Genomic DNA, 18,705 nt, shown 5'->3' with positions numbered 1-18,705 from the left:
AATTTCACACTCCACCTGGAATGAAATGTGCTATATAAATAAAGTTTTGCCTCCATGCTTCATGGTAAACTCGTATTCCAATTGGGTCTGTAATTTTACATCGAAGGTTCAGTTTAAAAAGCTCCCACTCATCATGCAGAATAATCCAGTGTCCAGTATCCAGTTATATGTTCAGTATTTCCCAACACACATGGATTTTAGCTCAAATTTTGCAAAATCAGATACTGTAAAATGGTGAAATTGTAGACCCATTTTTTTCAGTTGGAGCAGAAATACCTGGCTTTTTTTAAATACAGATTTACCATGAAGGCTTGCAGCACACAGTGAGGACTATTTGATCCTTACCTCCCTACCTGTCTGAAAATATCTAAAGTGGCTCATCTTATCAGCGTTTGGTTTAGTTTCTCCCTATCACTACAAACTTTGGAACAGGAACATTTATTAGATATTCTATGTATTTATTAGTTGGATTAAAAGGGTAAATGGCAGGTTTGTAGATAAATCTGTGCCTCTGTTCCTGGGTTTGCACACAGTTTAATTTACCACAACCGCAAGGTGCTGGAAAAGGTGTAGGAACCCTACTGTTTATCTTTAGGAAACTTGTGTTCCTTGTCTTGGAGCTCCAGGCGTTGTGTAAGTCTTGTTTCTAAGTAATGAAAAAAAAAAAAAAAAGAGGGAAGCAGTGGTCTTAACAGTGATTTACAGAATAAAAAAGGATTTAGGTCATTTTGTTGGCTTGGCTTTGTGCAGTCAGTCTTGAGCTCACAATGAAAGTCTGCGAGGAGAGATTCTCATAATCTACATAATCTCATAATCTACATTTCCTGCACAGTTATTTGGGGTAGAGCTAATCGCCACAAAGAACTGAACAGAGCAACAAAGTGTACTAGAGAGGAGCACATCATTTTCAGAGCTCTTCCAACTTGTTTGTCCCCACCCAGGCAGGAAGAACGGTTAATCTCCAGTTAACCGATCAGTTGAATATTTCACAAACAATGGACTTTTTTTTTTTTTTTTAACATACTTCGCATGATTTTGGTTCCCATCCATCTTTCACATACAGCTTTCCTTACACAAAGCTGATTGTATCGAATCTCACAACACTTTCATAATAGTCGACTTAGAGTTTCTTTTGTACACCCTCTTTTGGTTTGCCGCACATCCTTAAATTTAATTCTGTCTTCCTTCCCTTCGTCTTCAGAAATCCCGCAGAGGAGCCAGAGGCTGGACAGGTACAAGGAAATAATCCGGAGCCTTCCCAGAGTCAACAGGACCACGCTGGCCGCCCTCATCAGCCACCTGTACCGGTCAGCACACACACAACATTAGCAACATCACTTTTTGGATCTCAGTGGGTGTCGAGGTTTAGGGTTAGGTTTGAATGAGTCTGGATTCAGTTTGGGCTTGATTCTCTACACTATTAATTGGGTTTGATTTAGGTCGGGGGTTTGGGTTTTTTGCCTTACTATTGAAAAATCCAAGCATGCCATGGATTTTGGATGGAAATTATTCAGTGAAATATTATCCAGAGAAATAGTTTAGATGTTTGCCACCTATTCAGTCGGCAAATAGCCCATCGACAGCATCTCAAAGCAAACATGTGCAAGGATTCTGGTATTTTGGGGGGGGGGGGTACATAGCTTAGAAAATGCACATGCTCTGACAAATTTGGGCTTCACTTGTTCGGGCAAATTTTTGGGCTCAGTCAAAACTCTAGTAGTGATTAATTGATCACATCTCAAAGCAGCCTGTTGTTCTCTGTCTTTTTCTTTCTTTCTTTCTTTCTTTCTTTTTCTCTCTTCCTCCGTCCCTCTCAGGGTCCAGAAATGTGCCGATCTGAACCAGATGTGCACCAAGAACCTGTCTCTGCTCTTCGCTCCCAGTCTGTTTCAGACCGACGGTAAAGGAGAACACGAGGTGAAGATCATGGAGGATCTCATAGACAACTACCTGTACGTCTTCGATGTGAGTATCACGCTGACGTTAATCCATTCAGGTGGAAAAACCGGGGTCAATTTATCAGCCTGATAACTGACTTTGTTCACCTACTTCCTTCATATCATTCCACGGTTAATTTCTGATCACATCAATCAGATTGACGAGGAGCATCAGACGCAGATCGAGCTGGAAATCAGCCTCATCACCACATGGAAGGACACTCAGGTATTGTCACACACTTCACACTGCGGAGAAAACACAAAACATCCCATGTATGCAGATGACACCTTTGTGTTTACGGGTGACATAAATTACCAGAGTGCAGTGCATGAAAATATCACAACCTAGTTCACCGAAACTGTTGGTATGGGTACTTTTCTGTAAATGTGCCAGATGCCTGTTGTTCCGTGTGAGCACAGCACACCCTGTTAAATAAATGAGTCTCAATGTGTTTCCTTTGCAGCTGTCCCAGGCTGGTGATCTGATCATTGAGGTGTATTTGGAAATGAAGATACCAGACTGCTGTATTACTCTCAAAGTAAGTAACTCTCTGAGTGTTAATCAGCTTAAATGTTGGAGTCAGCAGTGCCAGGCTTTTCTTTTTTATAGCTGAAAGTTTGTTTTGTTCTTTTTTTTTTTTGCACTGCCTTGTTATGAACTGTGATTTAATATTACTACTGGTACTATAATTGTTGCTGGTAATAGTAGTAGTAGCCATAGTACTGCAGCCGACTGCCACTAATGCTGCAAGCACTAACCTCTGGGTACGTCAGAAATCAACCAGTTATCGGGGGCCGATATTCAGAATTTTTCAGTAGTAGGTATAAATTTGATCGGTGTGATGGCCGATATGAAAACCACTCAGCTTCCCCGCCTGAAACACGGTGCAAGTTTTCAGATAATATGGTGTTAATGTGGAGTACTTGACGTTTTACAGCTTTCATTTTGGTTTTATTGGATTTAAACACAAATCTGATGTCAATCCAGTGTCTCTGATGCAAATTTTAAATACATCATTTTAACAATTAGAAATATAGTTTTCTTGTTTTCTTTTCAAACTTTCAGGTGATTTTCATGTTATTATTTTGTTTTTTAATGGCGATTTTATTGTTTTGTCTTTTTTAATTGAATTGAATTGAATGCCTTTGTTGTCATTGTACACTGAGATTAAGAGTGCTACTCCACCATTGTACTCAACTACAATAAATAAATAAATACACAATATACAATAAATACAACAAATACAACACCTGAACAATGAATTTTTTGCATTTATTTGACTAAAATAATAATGTTAACATTTAATGTTAACATTTGTTAATTCAGAGCAAGGTTTGCATTGTAGCATTTGTATTCATCTAAATTTTGACACTGCAATTTTCAAATTTACTACAAATGAATATTGGCACTAAGTATTGGTTTCCGGTGTCCTTGATAACTAATAATCGGTATCATCAGTTTAATGCTTGTGTGTGTGCATCACGCTGCACAGTCCCAGAGGTTGATTTCCAGGTGTGTCTCCTCCGACTCCTCCAGGTGTCGCCCACCATGTGCGCTGAGGAACTCACCAACCAGGTTCTCTACATGAGGAATGTCCCGGCCGGGGACCGAGACGTCTGGATGACGTTTGAGGCCATCGAGGACGGACAGCTGGGTGAGTCAGCTGTCTGTCTCATGCTTGGGTCACAGTTTACCCATAATGCATTTGTGTCGCTGCAGTCCATCGGCAGCGTTTCTGCACAAGGATCCCATTGTTCAAACGCGTTGGCGTGTCCGTTGTTTGTTGTATTCCAACATTTCCTCTGTGAAGTTTATTCACTCATGAAGGTTTTCATCATGAAGAGCTGATGGGTGAAACAACATCCAGCTTCCTCATAACCACCTATATTTATTTACATATATTACTGTTGCAGAAAAGTTATTTACTAAGAAACAAGAATTACGATGCATTTCAAAGCAATGAGGGAACGTCTATCAGATGAAGGTAATCAGACACTGACCTTAAAGAGAACTCCATCCCAAACCAGGTTTCACTTGTTTTCTCGTCTTGCACAGTGATTTGCTCGGCTCAAGATAAAATAATGCATAAAGGTCTGACATTTCTCAGAGGCAGCACATCCACTGAGTTCTGATAAGCTGGTGATATTAAACATAAGTGGCTATATCAGTTCAACAGTTTGTTTCCTGATGGGATGAAGGAGGAGCTTGATTTATCTATATATTTATAAAGCGTAAAAAAAAAAAAATAAAAGACTAATTTACGAATGCTCTAACAAACCTGATGATTCTAGTGTTTATTGTTACTGTAAGTGATGTCCTATGTAAGATGTTTTTAGCCAGTGAGCTCAGCAGCAGTAGGACCTGTAGTGGAGAGTCAGCTGGTCTTACTGGATAGAGATTTGAAGACCAGGGGAGGAGCCTGATTCGTTCACATACTTTTCCTTTTCAAATTCCTTTTTTAATCAGTTGTTTTATTATTGCTATTTCATTCACTATATGGACAAAAGTATTAGTCCACCTCCAGGAGCTTTTCTGTCCTCCCATCCTAAATCCAGAGGCATCAATATGGAGTTGGTCCCTTTGCAGCAGAACAGCTTCCACTTTTCTGGGAGGCTTTCTGCCAGATGTTGGAGTGTGTCTGTGGGAATTTTGAGCATTTGTGAGCTCAGACAGTGATGTTGGACCAGAGGGCCCGGCTCCCAGTCTCCGTTCTAGTTGATCCCAAAGGTGCTGGATGGGGTTGAGGTCAGGGCTCTGTGCAGACTGGACTTCATAGTATTTTGAGCTTTGAGCCGCCCGCACAACACGCACGGGAGGAGCTGCCATGTTGAGCTCAACCCAACTCATCTCTGACGCTGCCATCTACAGGGCTGTTGGTGCACAGCACAACAGCTCTGTGAAAGACACAAAATAATTTTTTTTTCTACACAAAAAAAACATAAATTTAGCGGCGGGGTTTCATTCAACTGTAAATCATGATTTACGCCCAAAGACCGGATTAAATTGTCTTGTGTGCTGGATCTGGCCCCCGGGCCTTATTTTGCCCATGTGTGCTCTAGGGGAACTAAAGACCTCTCAGCCCTGCTGGAATGGATTAAAACTCCACTTTATTACAGTTGGTGACTTTCAGAAACTCAAATCTTGATAGATGATAAAGATAGAACTCAAAATTACTGGGTTTATTGTCTCTTTAAGTTTTTTTTCCTCCTGACTTTACTGACTTCTTAAGAAGCACCGGTCAACACACCGTCCCTGAACGCCTCTTGTCAGGGTCAATCTTCTCCTCCCTTGATGAACTCTGCAGTGTTTCCTCTCCCATCCTGAGGAGCTAATCTGAAGCTCCTGTCTGGTTCGCAGTCGATCTCCATGTTGCCGCCGTGGTCAGAAGACTGCTCTGAAATGCTCTAAGTTTGTGTCTGCAGTGTTTCACTCAAAATATCGCCCTGCAGACCAGAAATAGCCATGGAAAAAGGCAGTAATTGTATTCTGGAAAACACTGCTGCTCATATTAGATTTGGAGAAGTATGAGAAATAGAGGGAAATGGAAACTGGGCGACAGCTTCTCTTTGATGAGAAAGATTTGCAGAAAATGTCTAAGCAAATGACAGTAAAAACTGTTAAAATTAGCCGAAGTGGAAATAACTAGTTATATTTCCTCATGTTACTGTAATTGAATAGCTTTTTTGTGTACTTGAGTATTTGATAAAGTCAGTAATTTGACTTTTCCATTTTTGCGTGAATTTTGTCCTTCACTATATTTTAAATCAGATCCATTACAGAGAACAAATGATCAGTGACAGACTGTGGAACCTTTCACAATAAAAGCTCAGTCAACAAAGATGAGAAGAGGAACCTGCTTCTACTTTTTTGGTTGAAAAACTGCAGCGAGGACCATTTAGACTCAAGTCTACAGGGTCCTCACTTCAGTTTTAGTGTAATGTCCCTTTAAAAGCATGCAGTGTGCAGCGTGTTCTCTCCTCCTTTTCTAACTGCATGGAAAAGATCCCAGCTAACACAGTTACTGTTTGGAAAAAGGAGCTCAGTCACTTTTACTGCCAGGACATTTGAAATGAGACACTTTGGACTTTACTGCAGGAGATTTTTACTGCACGGTGATGAGATGTTGTTGTCTTCCTGTCCAGAGCGGCCGCTGCACCCCAAAGAGAAGGTGCTGGAACAGGCGCTGCAGTGGTGCAAGATGGCCGACCCGAGCTCTGCCTACCTGGTGGTGAAGAGGGTGCCGAAAGGAGAAGGCATCAACATCCTCACATGTACGTTTAAAAAAAAAAAATCATTCCTATCAGCTCAGTCCCAAATTAAACTGATGACTTGACAAACAGATTTAAGATGTTGAGTCAGGGCCCACAGTTAGGACCTGATTTAAAACTTTCCTATCCTTAACTTATTAACTGTATTATTGTAGGACTAATGCATATATTTTTACATTTTTTATTTCCTATTTTACTTTTCTATTTCTTGTCATTTCACTGATGTTCATATACGTATTCCCCTGGAGAATTTGACCAACTGCAGCTGAGCCAGTTTCTCCTCGGGGTTCAGTAAATTTCAGATTCTGATTCTTCTGACTCTGATTGAGACAGGAAAAGTTACACAAGCACTGTAACTTCCCAAAATCTTAAATAAACCTTGCTAACTTTAGGGTAACTGGTAGTGTTAGCTGCTGTTGTTGCTCTTTTATTGCTTTTAAAAAAAAAAAAAAAAAAAATGTCAGCAGGTGGAGCTTATTTGCTGAAAAACTCATGGCAGACCCAACCAGCTTTTGCAGTTTGATGACAAAGCATTCATAGATAAACAGCAACTGCCTTTGCAGGCATCCTTGCAGAAGGACATTTTGTGACCTGGCTGACAGCAAAAATATCTTGGCCCACTGCGTCACACAATGAACACAATATAACCAAGACGGCAAGAACAACCAGCAGTTTGGTTTGTGGTCACAGTTTCCAAGAGGAAACTCAGACTCATTTAGGTGAGAAAAGTAGCGTCAGTAGCGAAATAACAGACTTAAGAATTGATAACTGATGTTTAATCGAGTATTTACGATTTCCTGAGGTAAGATAGGATGAAGTAAGATAACACCAAACTTCTTCAACTCTTCCAATCTCAAAGGAATACTCCAACGTTTTGGGCAAAACCATTTTGCTGAGTTGATGGTTTATTTTTTCGGTTTGACTGAGCCAGGCTAACAACTCCCATAGACTTTAAGTCATTATGCTAAGCTAACACAAAATGCTACCAAATGGAACTGAACCAGTGGACACAAAGAGGACAAAATGGTGTCCAACATCTTTAGGAAAAAGGGGCTTTTGCCCAAAATGTTGCCGTATAACTCTTTAACTCTAGACTTAAGGTAGGAATTTTATGTAAGAGTCTCTTTCTGTTAGCTTTATAGCTCGGGCTAAGTAAAACAGTAATCTTCTAAAAGCAGAAATTTCAGAACCAAACAAACCCTCCCAGCCTCCCTGCTGAGATGCTTTGCTGTAATGAAGGTCATGATGAATAAGGGCAGTAATGACGAAGGTTTGCCTCTGAAATGTTCGGTCCAGCCTACAAGAGTGAGATCATGAAGGTCGGCCTGCTGAGGTGTCGCGAGGAGCCTCCGAAGCTCCTGCAGGGGAACAAGTTTCAGGAGAGGACCTTCCAGATCAGAGACCACAAGCTGCTGCTGCTCAAGGACAAGAAGGTACGAAACCTCACCGGCATCCTCAGAAAAATATGGACATGTGATGTGAAAAACACCAAACGTACTGATTCCAGCTTCTCTAAGACGTTAGGATTTGCTTACTTTTCCACAGGGAGCTCATCTTCCATGTTCAAGTCCAGCTCTTCATGTGCAAAATGAGAAGTTACCAAAATGATAGGCGGTCCAATAAATTCTGGATTGTATTTTTGATGCTGAAATCTGTTTGTGTGCCTTTTTTTTTGTCCAGAGCATCAAACCAGAGAAGGAGTGGGCTCTGAAGTCCATGAAGATCTACATCGGCATCCGCAGGAAGCTGAAAGCACCTACAAGGTAAAGCCGCTCGCTCCAGAAAACATCATCCAGATACAAAACCTACCGGCATAAACTAATGTAAACATACCTCACCTCTTGAATTTAGTTTAGTGACTGTAATTAAATTGCTCTTGGAACAACCTGCCTGAAGAAATCTGGTTTCTCTTCTCAGTTTCTTCTTTTAAAAATCAGTTTAAAACTAATTTTTCTCAACACAGCTGTATGTTTCTCTGTTTTCCCCTGGTGTTAATTGGTTAATTTGGAAGTTTAATTTTCTTTCTGCAGTTTGAAAACTTGGAATGAAACTCAGTCTTGGCTTTATCGGCTGTTAATTGATGTTTGTGCTGATTATTTTAACTTTAGTGAAGCTTTTATTGCCATAAAATCTAAATGTTATATAATAAGAATAAGGGAAAGAAAAGGAAGAATTGGTTTTTGTGCTACTTTTGATTTTTTTATCGAGCTATTTAAAGGCAGAATGAGCAGGATTTGTCGCTGCGGTTTGTAAACACAAGATTCAAAGTTGCCCCCCCCCTCCCTGGCTAAGCTAACTACTGGCAGCATGATTTTTTTTTTCTTAGGATGGCGAGGCCCAGAATGTAACATTGACATCCTAAAGCTGAGTTTTCCGTTTTCATCAGAACTGTTGTCATGTAAACGGGCCTCAAAACAAGAAAATCCAGGCAGAGTGCAGCGTCTCTGCAGACACACATTAACACACACACTCATACCAACGCACACTGCTAGTCTGTGTTGGCCACACACTGCTAGTGTGTGTTGGTGTGTGTGTCATGATGGAGATGATCAGTGTTGTATGAGTCCATACATTGTTTTTTTTTTTTAGGGAAAATCCTGCTCATTCTGCCTTTAATTTAATGCCAACAACTATAACATCATAACTTCATCATAATATTATAACTGAGGTCGTGTTTCCCTGTTCAGATGGGGCTTCACCGTGATGTCAGACAAACACCAACTGTAAGTCTAAAGCACACACACAAACACACACACACACACCAGTTTTAACAGTTTTAAAAGTTTTCAGTAAACTGTCTTTATGAGCTGGTCAGTTTGTGATGTGTGTGTGTGTCCGCCAGCAGTCGCTGTATGTGACGTGTGTGACAGAGGTCGCACTTCCTGTCCTCTGACATGACCAGGATGTTACATAACTCTGTGTTTGTGTGTGTGTGTGTGTGTGTGTGTGTGTGTGTTTGTTTTCAAATCTGTGTCTATGGGTTCTTTTGTTTGCACAAGTGCTTGTGTATAAGTGTGTACATGGCTGTTAGTGTGTCTTATAGTGCTTTTGTTTAACTGTGTGTGTGTGTGTGTGTGTGTTCTGTCAGGAATGCAAAGTGTTGTCAGGGTTCCCACGTTTTTACACGGTTCACGTTTAGTCCTGGAAATGTATGGACGAGCTTTTCGGTCATGGAAGAAATATGAAAACTTCTAACAGAAAAATGTCCTGGAAATCGTGGAAAATCCTGTTTTCGTTTTTTTTCCTGAGCTCAACGCTGCACATTTTTAGCCGCTGATGCACCATTTTAACAGCAGATCCACTCAGTTTTGACCAAATCAGTCTGTGCTGACTCTCTGAGAGCAGCAGCTGACATGAAAATAAATCACTGAATTCATCCTTGAAGAATCCTGGAAAATGATTTTCCTTAAAAGAGTGGGAAGCCTGTTAGAGGTTGAAATGAATGAGGGTCTGACGTCTTTATTGTCGTGATGGTTTTCTCTTTCTTCTTCATCCTCCTCCTCCTCCTCCTCCTCAGGTATCTGTGCTGTAACTGTGAGGCCGAGCTGTGGGACTGGATCACCAGCTTCCTTAAGGCCCAGGTCAGCTGACCTCCGACCTTTTCACCCAGAGCTGCTCTGTGCTTCATTTTCTGCCTTTACAGCAACACAGACAGTCAGGTTTCTGGGAAATCCCTGAAACAAGTGAAAGTGGAAAATAGATTAAGTCAATAACATGGTCTTTCTCATGTCCCGGTTTAACAGTTTAACATATTTAAAGGACAAAAGAAACGATAAACAGGAGCTAGAAACTCATAATTTTCACCACATATGAAAACCTCAAGGGACCAGATTTACCCTGGAAGCCCCAACTTCTTTGGCGATCTATTTTTGACTTCTTTTAAAGAAAAATGTGAGTGTGAGATTGAAAAACAAGTCTCTAAACTGTTCCTGTCCCCTGCAGAACGACGACCCCGGCCCCCCGGTGCTGAGGCGTCACTCCTCGGCTGACATCTCCAAGCAGAAGTTCGGCACGATGCCGCTCGTCCCCATCAGAGGAGACGAGAGCAACTCCACCATGCTGTCCGCCAACCAGACGCTGGTGAGAGCCGGGGCCCAGCCAAGCTTTCATGTCCCCCCCCAAAAAACTGAGAAAATACCAACCAGTCCCTCACAAGAACAGTAAAAAATATGTTTCTGTCTTTGGAAGGGAAGCTCGTAGATTAGATTAGATTAGATTAGATTAGATGTTTATTGCCATTTGCACAAACACAAGAAAGTATATGTACATTGGAATTTTTATCCATTGCTCTTAGAGTCAGCTTTACAGATAAAAAAAAATATTTAAAAATATTTTAAAAAATATCTCTAAAGTTTATACAGAGTAGAAAAGCGAAACAAAAAAATAAATGCACATGAAAAAAAGGATAAGGCATCTGAGAGAAAATACTAATAAATAATAAATAAATAAACAAATAGTAGAGACTCGGAGTAAAGACCGGTGTGTTCAGTGTGCAATACTTGGGAATATATTTAGGAACTCGTTTCAGGCCATTCTGAGTCCCGTTTTTTTTTATAATAATAAAAAAATACATATTTATAGAAAACATGCTTTGGGTATGTGGCCTAATTTTTCCCCATTGGAAGCTATTATATTCGCTGCAGCTGAAAACGGTATAATTGTAAGTGGTTGGTGTGTTTTAAGTCCAAAACTGACCAAAACTGAACCAAGTGGAGCGGCAGCCGCTGTCTCAGAGAAATGGCGGACTGTTCCTTTAAATGTGAATCTTTTTTCTAGCAAAATTAGTTTTCAAAACTGTTTCCAAAATAGTTTAAACTCTTTTGGAAACAAGTGGAAAAGCCTCATGTGCCTTACAGATATTCTACTCACTTTAAGAATAAGAAACAAAATAACTTAGAGATGAATGTTTTTTATGTTGCTTGATTTTTGTGTGCCCCCCAATATTTGAGAGAATAATCCACTTTTTTTGACATAAGAAAAGGGGAAAAAAACAGATTCTTTAATATAAAATGAATTCAGTGTACAATAAAAAATATAAGTTGAGGGTTCAGTTTTGATGTAATTTTCCCACCAGAGGCTGAGTGCAGTGAAAACACGACTGACAGAAAATACAGAAATACACTAAATACCTCCAAATGCCCCGCCCACACGTATAACACACACACACACACACACAAACACACACACACTCATTCCTGTCTGTGTGTTTTGTCCTGCAGAGGAAGCTGCATGCCAGGAGGACTCTCTCCATGTTCTTTGTGAGTATTTTTTGGCTTTTTGTTTTCATCTCGACAGATTTCCAGCTTCCCCAGATGTCATCACACACACACACACACACACACACACACACACACATACACAGAGCTGTGAACTGGAGTCAGCTCAGCTCTGTTCACACAAAGTGAAACATCCAACATCAAACTGAAAAAAGAGATAAAATCCCCTCTATGTTTCTCTAATTTCCTGAATACCTGAAAATACAAATAATGAAAAAAAATGACCAAATACAAACCTTCATCTGCGCGAATCTTCACCTCAACAGAGTTTCAAGTTGATTCACAAGCCGGCAGTTTGTTTTAAGATTTTTTTTTTTTAATTATTATTATTATTTATTTTTTTTTTTTTTGAATGATTCAATTTGATTTGATTTTGTAAACCACCATGCCAACCGTCATCACTTTAATTCAGCACTTCAGGCTGAAATACAGCCCTCTAAAACCAGAGCAAATTGGCTTGATTTCTTTCAAAAACATGGAAAAAAGGCAATGAGCAGCTTAGCAAGAAATTACATGAAAATTCAGAGGAAAAAAAATGAACTGGAAATTTGTTTTTAAAAAAGTAAAAAAAAAAAAAAAAAAAAAAAAAGACAAAAAGACCTGCAAATTGAAAAAATAGAGAGGGAGGGATTATTAGAAAATTATCAAAAAACTATAGAAAAATGTCCAGAAAACAATATTCATAATTATTATAATTATATATTTGAAATTATGCCAGAGGAAGAAAATATTTCTTTTTGATCTAATTCTCAGGTAATTTTTTTCTGTCTCTTTTTTTTCATTTTTTTTTCAGGATTTTTTTGGTTGCTGAATTTCAGGTGATTTTCCTTGTTTATTTTTGGTTTTTACTTTTTGTGCTAATTTTAGTGTCAATTTCTTGCAAAATTTTACTAATCTCTTGCAAATTTTTGGATGGTTTCTTGTTGAGTTTCTCGTTGCCTTTTCTCCCTCCTGTTTTTGAGAGAAATCCTGTGAAGCTGCTCGGGTGTCAGAGGGTTTGTTCCATTTAACTTTCTGTTAGAAAGCGTGTGAACTCCTCCTGCTGGTCCCAGGTCTGCCAACATGGCCGCTCCCCTTCCTGCAGGAAGCCGTGCACTTCCTGTCCTGACAGCAGCAGGATGTTTCTGTGGGATGTTTGAAGTGTGGACAACAGGATGGGGAGGGGAGTGGGGGGGGGGGCGTCACATTCCTGCTTCAAATCCCTGAAAATGCTGAATATCAGACGGGTGATGGGCTCAGGTGGAAGCAGCAGCCGTCCAGAGCAGGAATCATTCTTATCAAATTAAACCAACAAACGCAGAATTTTCATCCCGCAAGTCGTTTTATGATCGCTGTTATCAAAACGCCAGAGCGGGACGGGACTGCAGGCTGCAGTTTCAGGTCGTGGTCAACATCACCGTGTTGAAACATGAAGTCACATGTTTCCTCATCGCGTCCAAAACTGATAAAAAAAAAAAAAAAAGAGAGAGAGAGAGAGAGAGAAAAAGCTGATCAGGAGCAAAAAAAAAAGGTCTAGAAAAGTTTACAGCCATTTGCACCTTGACGAACTCAAACCAGTTGGAAACCAAATTCAAGCATTTTCAAGATGCATGTTCAAGCTTTTCCAGCACCTTACAGCTGCGACTCAAAATAATTTATTTCACTCCTTCATCTCATTAAATCAGACGTTACTGAGCTGCACACACCCACAGTCATGTCTGATGACAGCGCTCTGCTCAAGGCCGACCCAGCCATGTGCTGTGAAAGTTATGCAATTATAATTTCAGGCAGTCTCAACGATAAAACGATAAAGAACGGCCTTTCTGCAAACGAGCGAGCTAGTGTAAAGGAATATTTCAGCGTTTTGGGCAAAATCCCCTTTTTCCAGCTTCCCCAGACTGAGACCAGCCCGTTCCCAGTACCCATACTGCCATACTATTTAGTATGCAAAAAAAAAAAGAATTAGTATGTCCCAGTACATAGTATGTCAGATGCAGTATGCCAAGAGTACCAGGATGTTCTACTACACCCGGTCAGATTTCACAGTATGGATTTCAGCATGCTGCTCTGGCCCTTCTGACCCACAATCCTTTGCGGAAGTTACGTCGCACTGACTGAGCTGCGTGTACAAGCCACACCCACATACGGAAGAAAACACACGCACACACACACAGCACTCACCTGGCTCAGGTACAGCAGCAGCGACAGGAAGACAGCGCAGTATGAAACAGCACCGCCATTTTGACAACAACATTCAAATGTGGCGCTATGGACGGCGGTGGAAGTGAGCGAGAGGGTCAGAGGTCAGGGACGATGTATGTAGTGTGTCCCAATAGTATGCATACTGCATACTGCATACTACACTGCAGACTTTGTAAGGGCAGCTGCAGTACATACTAAAAGTAAAAAGTAGAAGTATGCGATTTGGGACACAGGGAAGATGTTTGACACCATTTTCACCTCTGATGGAAATGATGGTTCAGTTCCTGTGTGTAGCATTTCCTGTTAGCTTAGCATAAAGACTTGAAGTCTATGGGAGTCGTTAGCCTGGCTCAGTCAAAGTGAAAAAATGAACCTTCCAGCAGCTCTGAAGCCTGAGTGTGGGGAATTCAGGAAAATTGTCGAAGTATTCGTTTAACCAAATGTTAGAAAAATGGTTCGTAAACATAATAATCATTTATGTTTATTGTCTTCCTGTTGACTGACACTCAGCAGGATTTTTTTTTTTTTTTGTCTTGCTGAGGAGGTTAAAGGTCACGGTCTCATCCAGAGTCTGAATCTCAGGCAGCAACAATCCCTCAGAGCTTTTCTCCGGGTGGATTATTGAGATGCTGAGATACAGAGGCTGTGGAACAATGGCTGCCGCCCCTTCAACAGGAAGTCTGTTGTTTCTGACAGGACAAACCCCCCCACACCCACCACACACACACACACACACACACACACACACACTCACACACACACACACACACACTCACACACTGCTGCTGCTCTCATTATCTCACAGCAGTTTCCATTTGACTTAATTGCATATTTACAAGAAACACCCGTTTCCATTCTGCTAATGGCTGATGATTGCAGGTATTCTCATGTAAACCACCAAACGTCTCTGCAGCTCATTTTCCCTCCTCCTCCCTTTTACTTCTCTTTCTGTTTTTTTTTCTGTTTATTTCTCTGCCTTTGTCGCTCACTACAGTTTCAGTTTTCCATTTAGTTTTGGGTGTGGTGTGAAAATCCACCCGTGTGACAAACCCAGATTTAAGAAAAAAACATGCTTTAAATGACAAAGAGACAAGTAAATGTTAAAAGATTACCCAGCCAGTATAGTGACTTTTGAGCTGGAATGACAATAGACCGTCTTTGTTTGAATTTTTGCAAAGCAGAGGTCCTCAGAAGGCTGCTCTCTGAGACAAATGACTTCATTAAAAAGTATTCAACATTATTATACACTGTCAACCAGTTCTAGAAATGAAATGAGAAACCTCTCTCTCTCTCTCTCTCTCTCTCTCTCTCTCTCTCTCAGCCGATGAAGGTGCAGCAGGATTCCTTTGAGGAGCGCTCCGAGTCCCGGCCGGAGTCTCCCGACCTTCCCGAGCCGCTGTACGAGGAGGTCGGCGACTTCGGCCTGCAGGTCCTCAAGTCCCTGGAGACCAGCTTCCTGTCCGGCGCCTCCGACGACACCCGCGAGGTCCCGGACCGCCCGCTGAGCCTCGTTCCCGTGGAAATCGGCTCCCCCGACCGCATGATCGGCCCCAACCCGGTGCGGAGCGTCGGCGGCTCGCTGGACGCTCTGCTGCCCGGCGGCGGCGGAGATCCCGACTGCGTTTCTCCGGACCTGAACGCACCGCAGGTGGCGGCCAGGAGGAGGCAGCAGCCGGGCGTGTGCACGCCGTCGCAGGAGCTGCTGCTGCAGGAGCTGTCGTCTGTGTTCACCAAGAAGAGCGAGGAGGAAGAGGAGGAGGAGGAGGAGAGGCCGTATGATGTCTGAGGCAAGGACCGAGGATGGTGAATTATTTATTCAGGATGAAGACGTGCAGAAGTGACGTCACATCTGATGTTTTATCTGGAGGATCCAGCAGCAGCAGGACCTCAGACGTCTTCTTCATGTTTTGTTGACGAGGAGAAAAACAAAAAGATGGAAAAGCTGCTGATGGTCCGAGAACGGAGAGAAATCCTGTTTTCACTCCGGAGGAAAACTAGTTAAAATCAGACAGATTTTAATGCTGTGACTCATCAAAAACTTCTCAAGAAAGAAAGTTTTAGGCGTTGGAAAAATAAAAAACACGCTCCTTTTGTTTTGTTACTGAGCAACGAAACGGGAGGCTTCCCGGACGCAGACTTTCTCTTCAGCGATGGATGAAGTCATCAGAAAAGAAGCTTCTGTCATTAGAGTTTGACCGATATGACGACATTCAAGCTGCAGATGTTTTGTGCCGATATTCAGCGTCTTCACGTGACGACGTTCGTGCCAAAAAATCTGCAGAATTTTATTCTCATCAGGATGGAAAAGCCTCTTAAACTGGGAAACATTTCTGCCTTTAAATGAAGAATCACATCTAAAAAATCATATCTTACTGTACCTGTTAAACACATTAATAATAAAACCTGCAAAGAAACATGAGGATCAGGATTTGCTGAGTGATTTTCTGCAGTCGAGTCAGGAGGAACCTGCATCAGTTCAGAGGTGATGATACCTGATATTTCATTTTTAAAAAAGTCAGTATCGGCCCAATATATTGATAAACTGATTTAAACTGACTGATTGATCAAACCCAGCAGTCAGTCTGTGTGTATCTGTCAAACTACACGGCAACACGTTTCCATCTCAACAAGTCATTTAGCCTCATCGTCAGTGTTCAAATCTTGTTTTTCTCCAAACAAGCTCAAAAATAATCTGCCGGTGTGAAGAAAAACAGGAGTCGAGGCTGAATGACTTTTTAATTTGGAGATTTTTTGTGTTGAAGTTAATCAGTTCTCTTTGTCATGCCTGGTTCTCCTAAGAAAAAAAAAAAAAAACACTGTCAAAATGTCACTTTTCAGAAAACGCTGCAGGAGATCTGCTCTAACAAGTCTGTCTGTCTGTCTGTCTGTGCAGGGTGAAGTTTTAAAATTTTCTTTTCAGTCAAACGAGTGAAAGAACGTGGCAGTGAGGTTTCAAAGGCAGGTTTTAACCGTTTGGGAGATTTCATTATCAGAGGTTTTCTGCAGCACTGTCAGATTAAAAGTCACTTGTTTGAGGAAAATGTGTTTAAAAAGCAGATTTGCTTTGGAAACCAGTAAAAATATCAGCAGCACTTTGTTTGGAGAGACGCTTGCAGAAACTCAACAGAATGTCACTTCATATTAAAGTGAAATATCAACACGAGGCTGCTGCAGCAGAGTATCAGAAACCATGGCTGCAATGTGTTATTATGGATCCCACCAGAGTTCTGGGCGGGACACGCCCAGCCGTGCTCTGATTGGTCGTAAAATGTGTTTGCCTTTTTCTTCTTTACTGGCTGAAACAGGCTCAGCATCAGAATCAGAAATAATTTATTGATCGCCGAGGGGAAACTGGGTCAGCTGTAGCTGCTCACATTCGCAAGAGAAGAATTCAGTTATAAGACATAGAAAAATAAGAAAAATAAAAATATGTGCATTAGAAATTTAAAATGAGAAATTGAGCACATGTAAGAAGTCTGCCTAAATAAACCATACACACCGGGATATTCCACTGTTAAGTTATGATAAAGTCACACAGGTATAAATTAATACACAGTTAAATGGTTAAACAGTTAAACAGAGTGAGTTAAGCAGTCAGACCCAGAGCCCAGAACTCCTGTGGGATTCATAATAATACCGCCCAGAAGAGATTCAGCAAACGCACGCGACACACAGTCAGAAATATCATTTACTTCTTCCTGACCTCCTGCTCATATTTAACACTCGACTTTCTGCTGAGCGTCTACAGAGCAAGGAGGGTTTCAAAGTGGGGTCCGGGGGCCCTCAGGGCCCCTTGAGGGTCTTCCAGGGGGTCCTCAGCTAAACGAGCCACAGTTTAAATTCACTGTAATTTAAATGCAATGCTTTGAAAGTCACCTGAATGCAGCTTCAGAAGAAATCTCATCATCACTGATCGGACACTTATAAATGTAGTTTTATTTTTATTTTTCAAAATATTTTTGTTAATTTTCGAGTTTTTGTTTTGTTCAAATTTACTGGTTTTATTTTATTTTATTTTTTTATTTCTTTTTTTCCTTTTTTCTTTTTCTTTTTTCTTTTTTTTTTTTTACTAATGTTCCATTATTTCATTTTCTAATGTTTTACTCACGTTCTAGTAATTTTTTTTTTCCACTAATGTTTTTTTTTTTTTTTTTTTTTTTTTTTTTGTATAGCAATGGCTATGTAAATTTTATTTATATGGCACGTGTAATTACAGGTAAGCTCAATGTGCTTTACATTGAAAGACTAAATATTAAAATACTGAAACCCACCTGAGCTCCAAAAGACTTTTCAAACACAGTGTGCCTGACGTCTGTCACCTCGCTGCTGTGTTCTTTCACCAGTTTGGACAAAAATATGGTTTTAACATGAAATGACTTGTGATGGTGGGTGTGTTTGAGTGCAATCAAACTGCAAAATCAGAAGTTAATAAAAAACTGAATGGCAGAGAAAACACATTTTATACACATCACATACCACATCATATTCATACTGCATCTAGAAATAAATTATATAGATATACCTGATATATCTAAACACATTAGATCATCACATCACAGAGGATGTCATATGTTACCTGTGGAAATATAGATTTTTATAGATGTACATGACATAAGCTAGACTTTCTCCTCAGAGTGTGATGATTCATGTTAATACACTGTTAAAAAAAAACAAAACAAAAAAAAAAAACACACCTATCAGCCGACATTTTCCTCCTGGTTATGTATGAAATAACCTCCATGTGGTGCCAGAATTCTGTATATTTCTACAATCTGCTGTACATATCCATTAAAAATCATCATTATATTGACTCTGGCTAACTGCTACAGCTATTAACAATATTAATTAATATCATCCTGTTTTTTTTTTATTTGTTCTGACACTGGTGTAGATGTGTAAGCTCACCTCGTATCCTCATGAATTTATATTTTTTAAGCGCTTCATGCCGATAAAGTGGCATACTGCGAGTCTTTTATTTTGAAACATGTTGTAGCCTTTCTGTACTTTAATTTATTTTATTTTTTTCAGATCAGTTGTGCTTT

General features: G+C 40.5%; 1 protein-coding gene across 1 annotated transcript in view; it reads left to right on the top strand.

The window, feature by feature from the left end:
* Positions 1–17,483, top strand: part of arap3 (ArfGAP with RhoGAP domain, ankyrin repeat and PH domain 3) — a 71,557-nt gene extending 54,074 nt beyond the window's left edge. Inside the window, exons 23-35 of the mRNA XM_030061867.1 lie at positions 1,202–1,307; positions 1,818–1,965; positions 2,095–2,163; positions 2,402–2,476; positions 3,475–3,592; positions 6,081–6,209; positions 7,503–7,639; positions 7,887–7,969; positions 8,894–8,929; positions 9,724–9,787; positions 10,149–10,286; positions 11,426–11,464; positions 14,985–17,483. Coding sequence (XP_029917727.1) covers positions 1,202–1,307; positions 1,818–1,965; positions 2,095–2,163; positions 2,402–2,476; positions 3,475–3,592; positions 6,081–6,209; positions 7,503–7,639; positions 7,887–7,969; positions 8,894–8,929; positions 9,724–9,787; positions 10,149–10,286; positions 11,426–11,464; positions 14,985–15,449 — 1,607 coding nt within the window. The 3' untranslated portion in view covers positions 15,450–17,483. The remainder of the gene's footprint in view (positions 1–1,201; positions 1,308–1,817; positions 1,966–2,094; positions 2,164–2,401; positions 2,477–3,474; positions 3,593–6,080; positions 6,210–7,502; positions 7,640–7,886; positions 7,970–8,893; positions 8,930–9,723; positions 9,788–10,148; positions 10,287–11,425; positions 11,465–14,984) is intronic.
* Positions 17,484–18,705: the final 1,222 nt, after the last annotated feature.

Source organism: Myripristis murdjan, chromosome 10 (assembly GCF_902150065.1).
Source record: "Myripristis murdjan chromosome 10, fMyrMur1.1, whole genome shotgun sequence".
Taxonomy (NCBI): Eukaryota; Metazoa; Chordata; class Actinopteri; order Holocentriformes; family Holocentridae; genus Myripristis; species Myripristis murdjan.
Note: the sequence above shows the minus strand (reverse complement) of the source record. Positions and strands in the feature narration are given on the sequence as shown.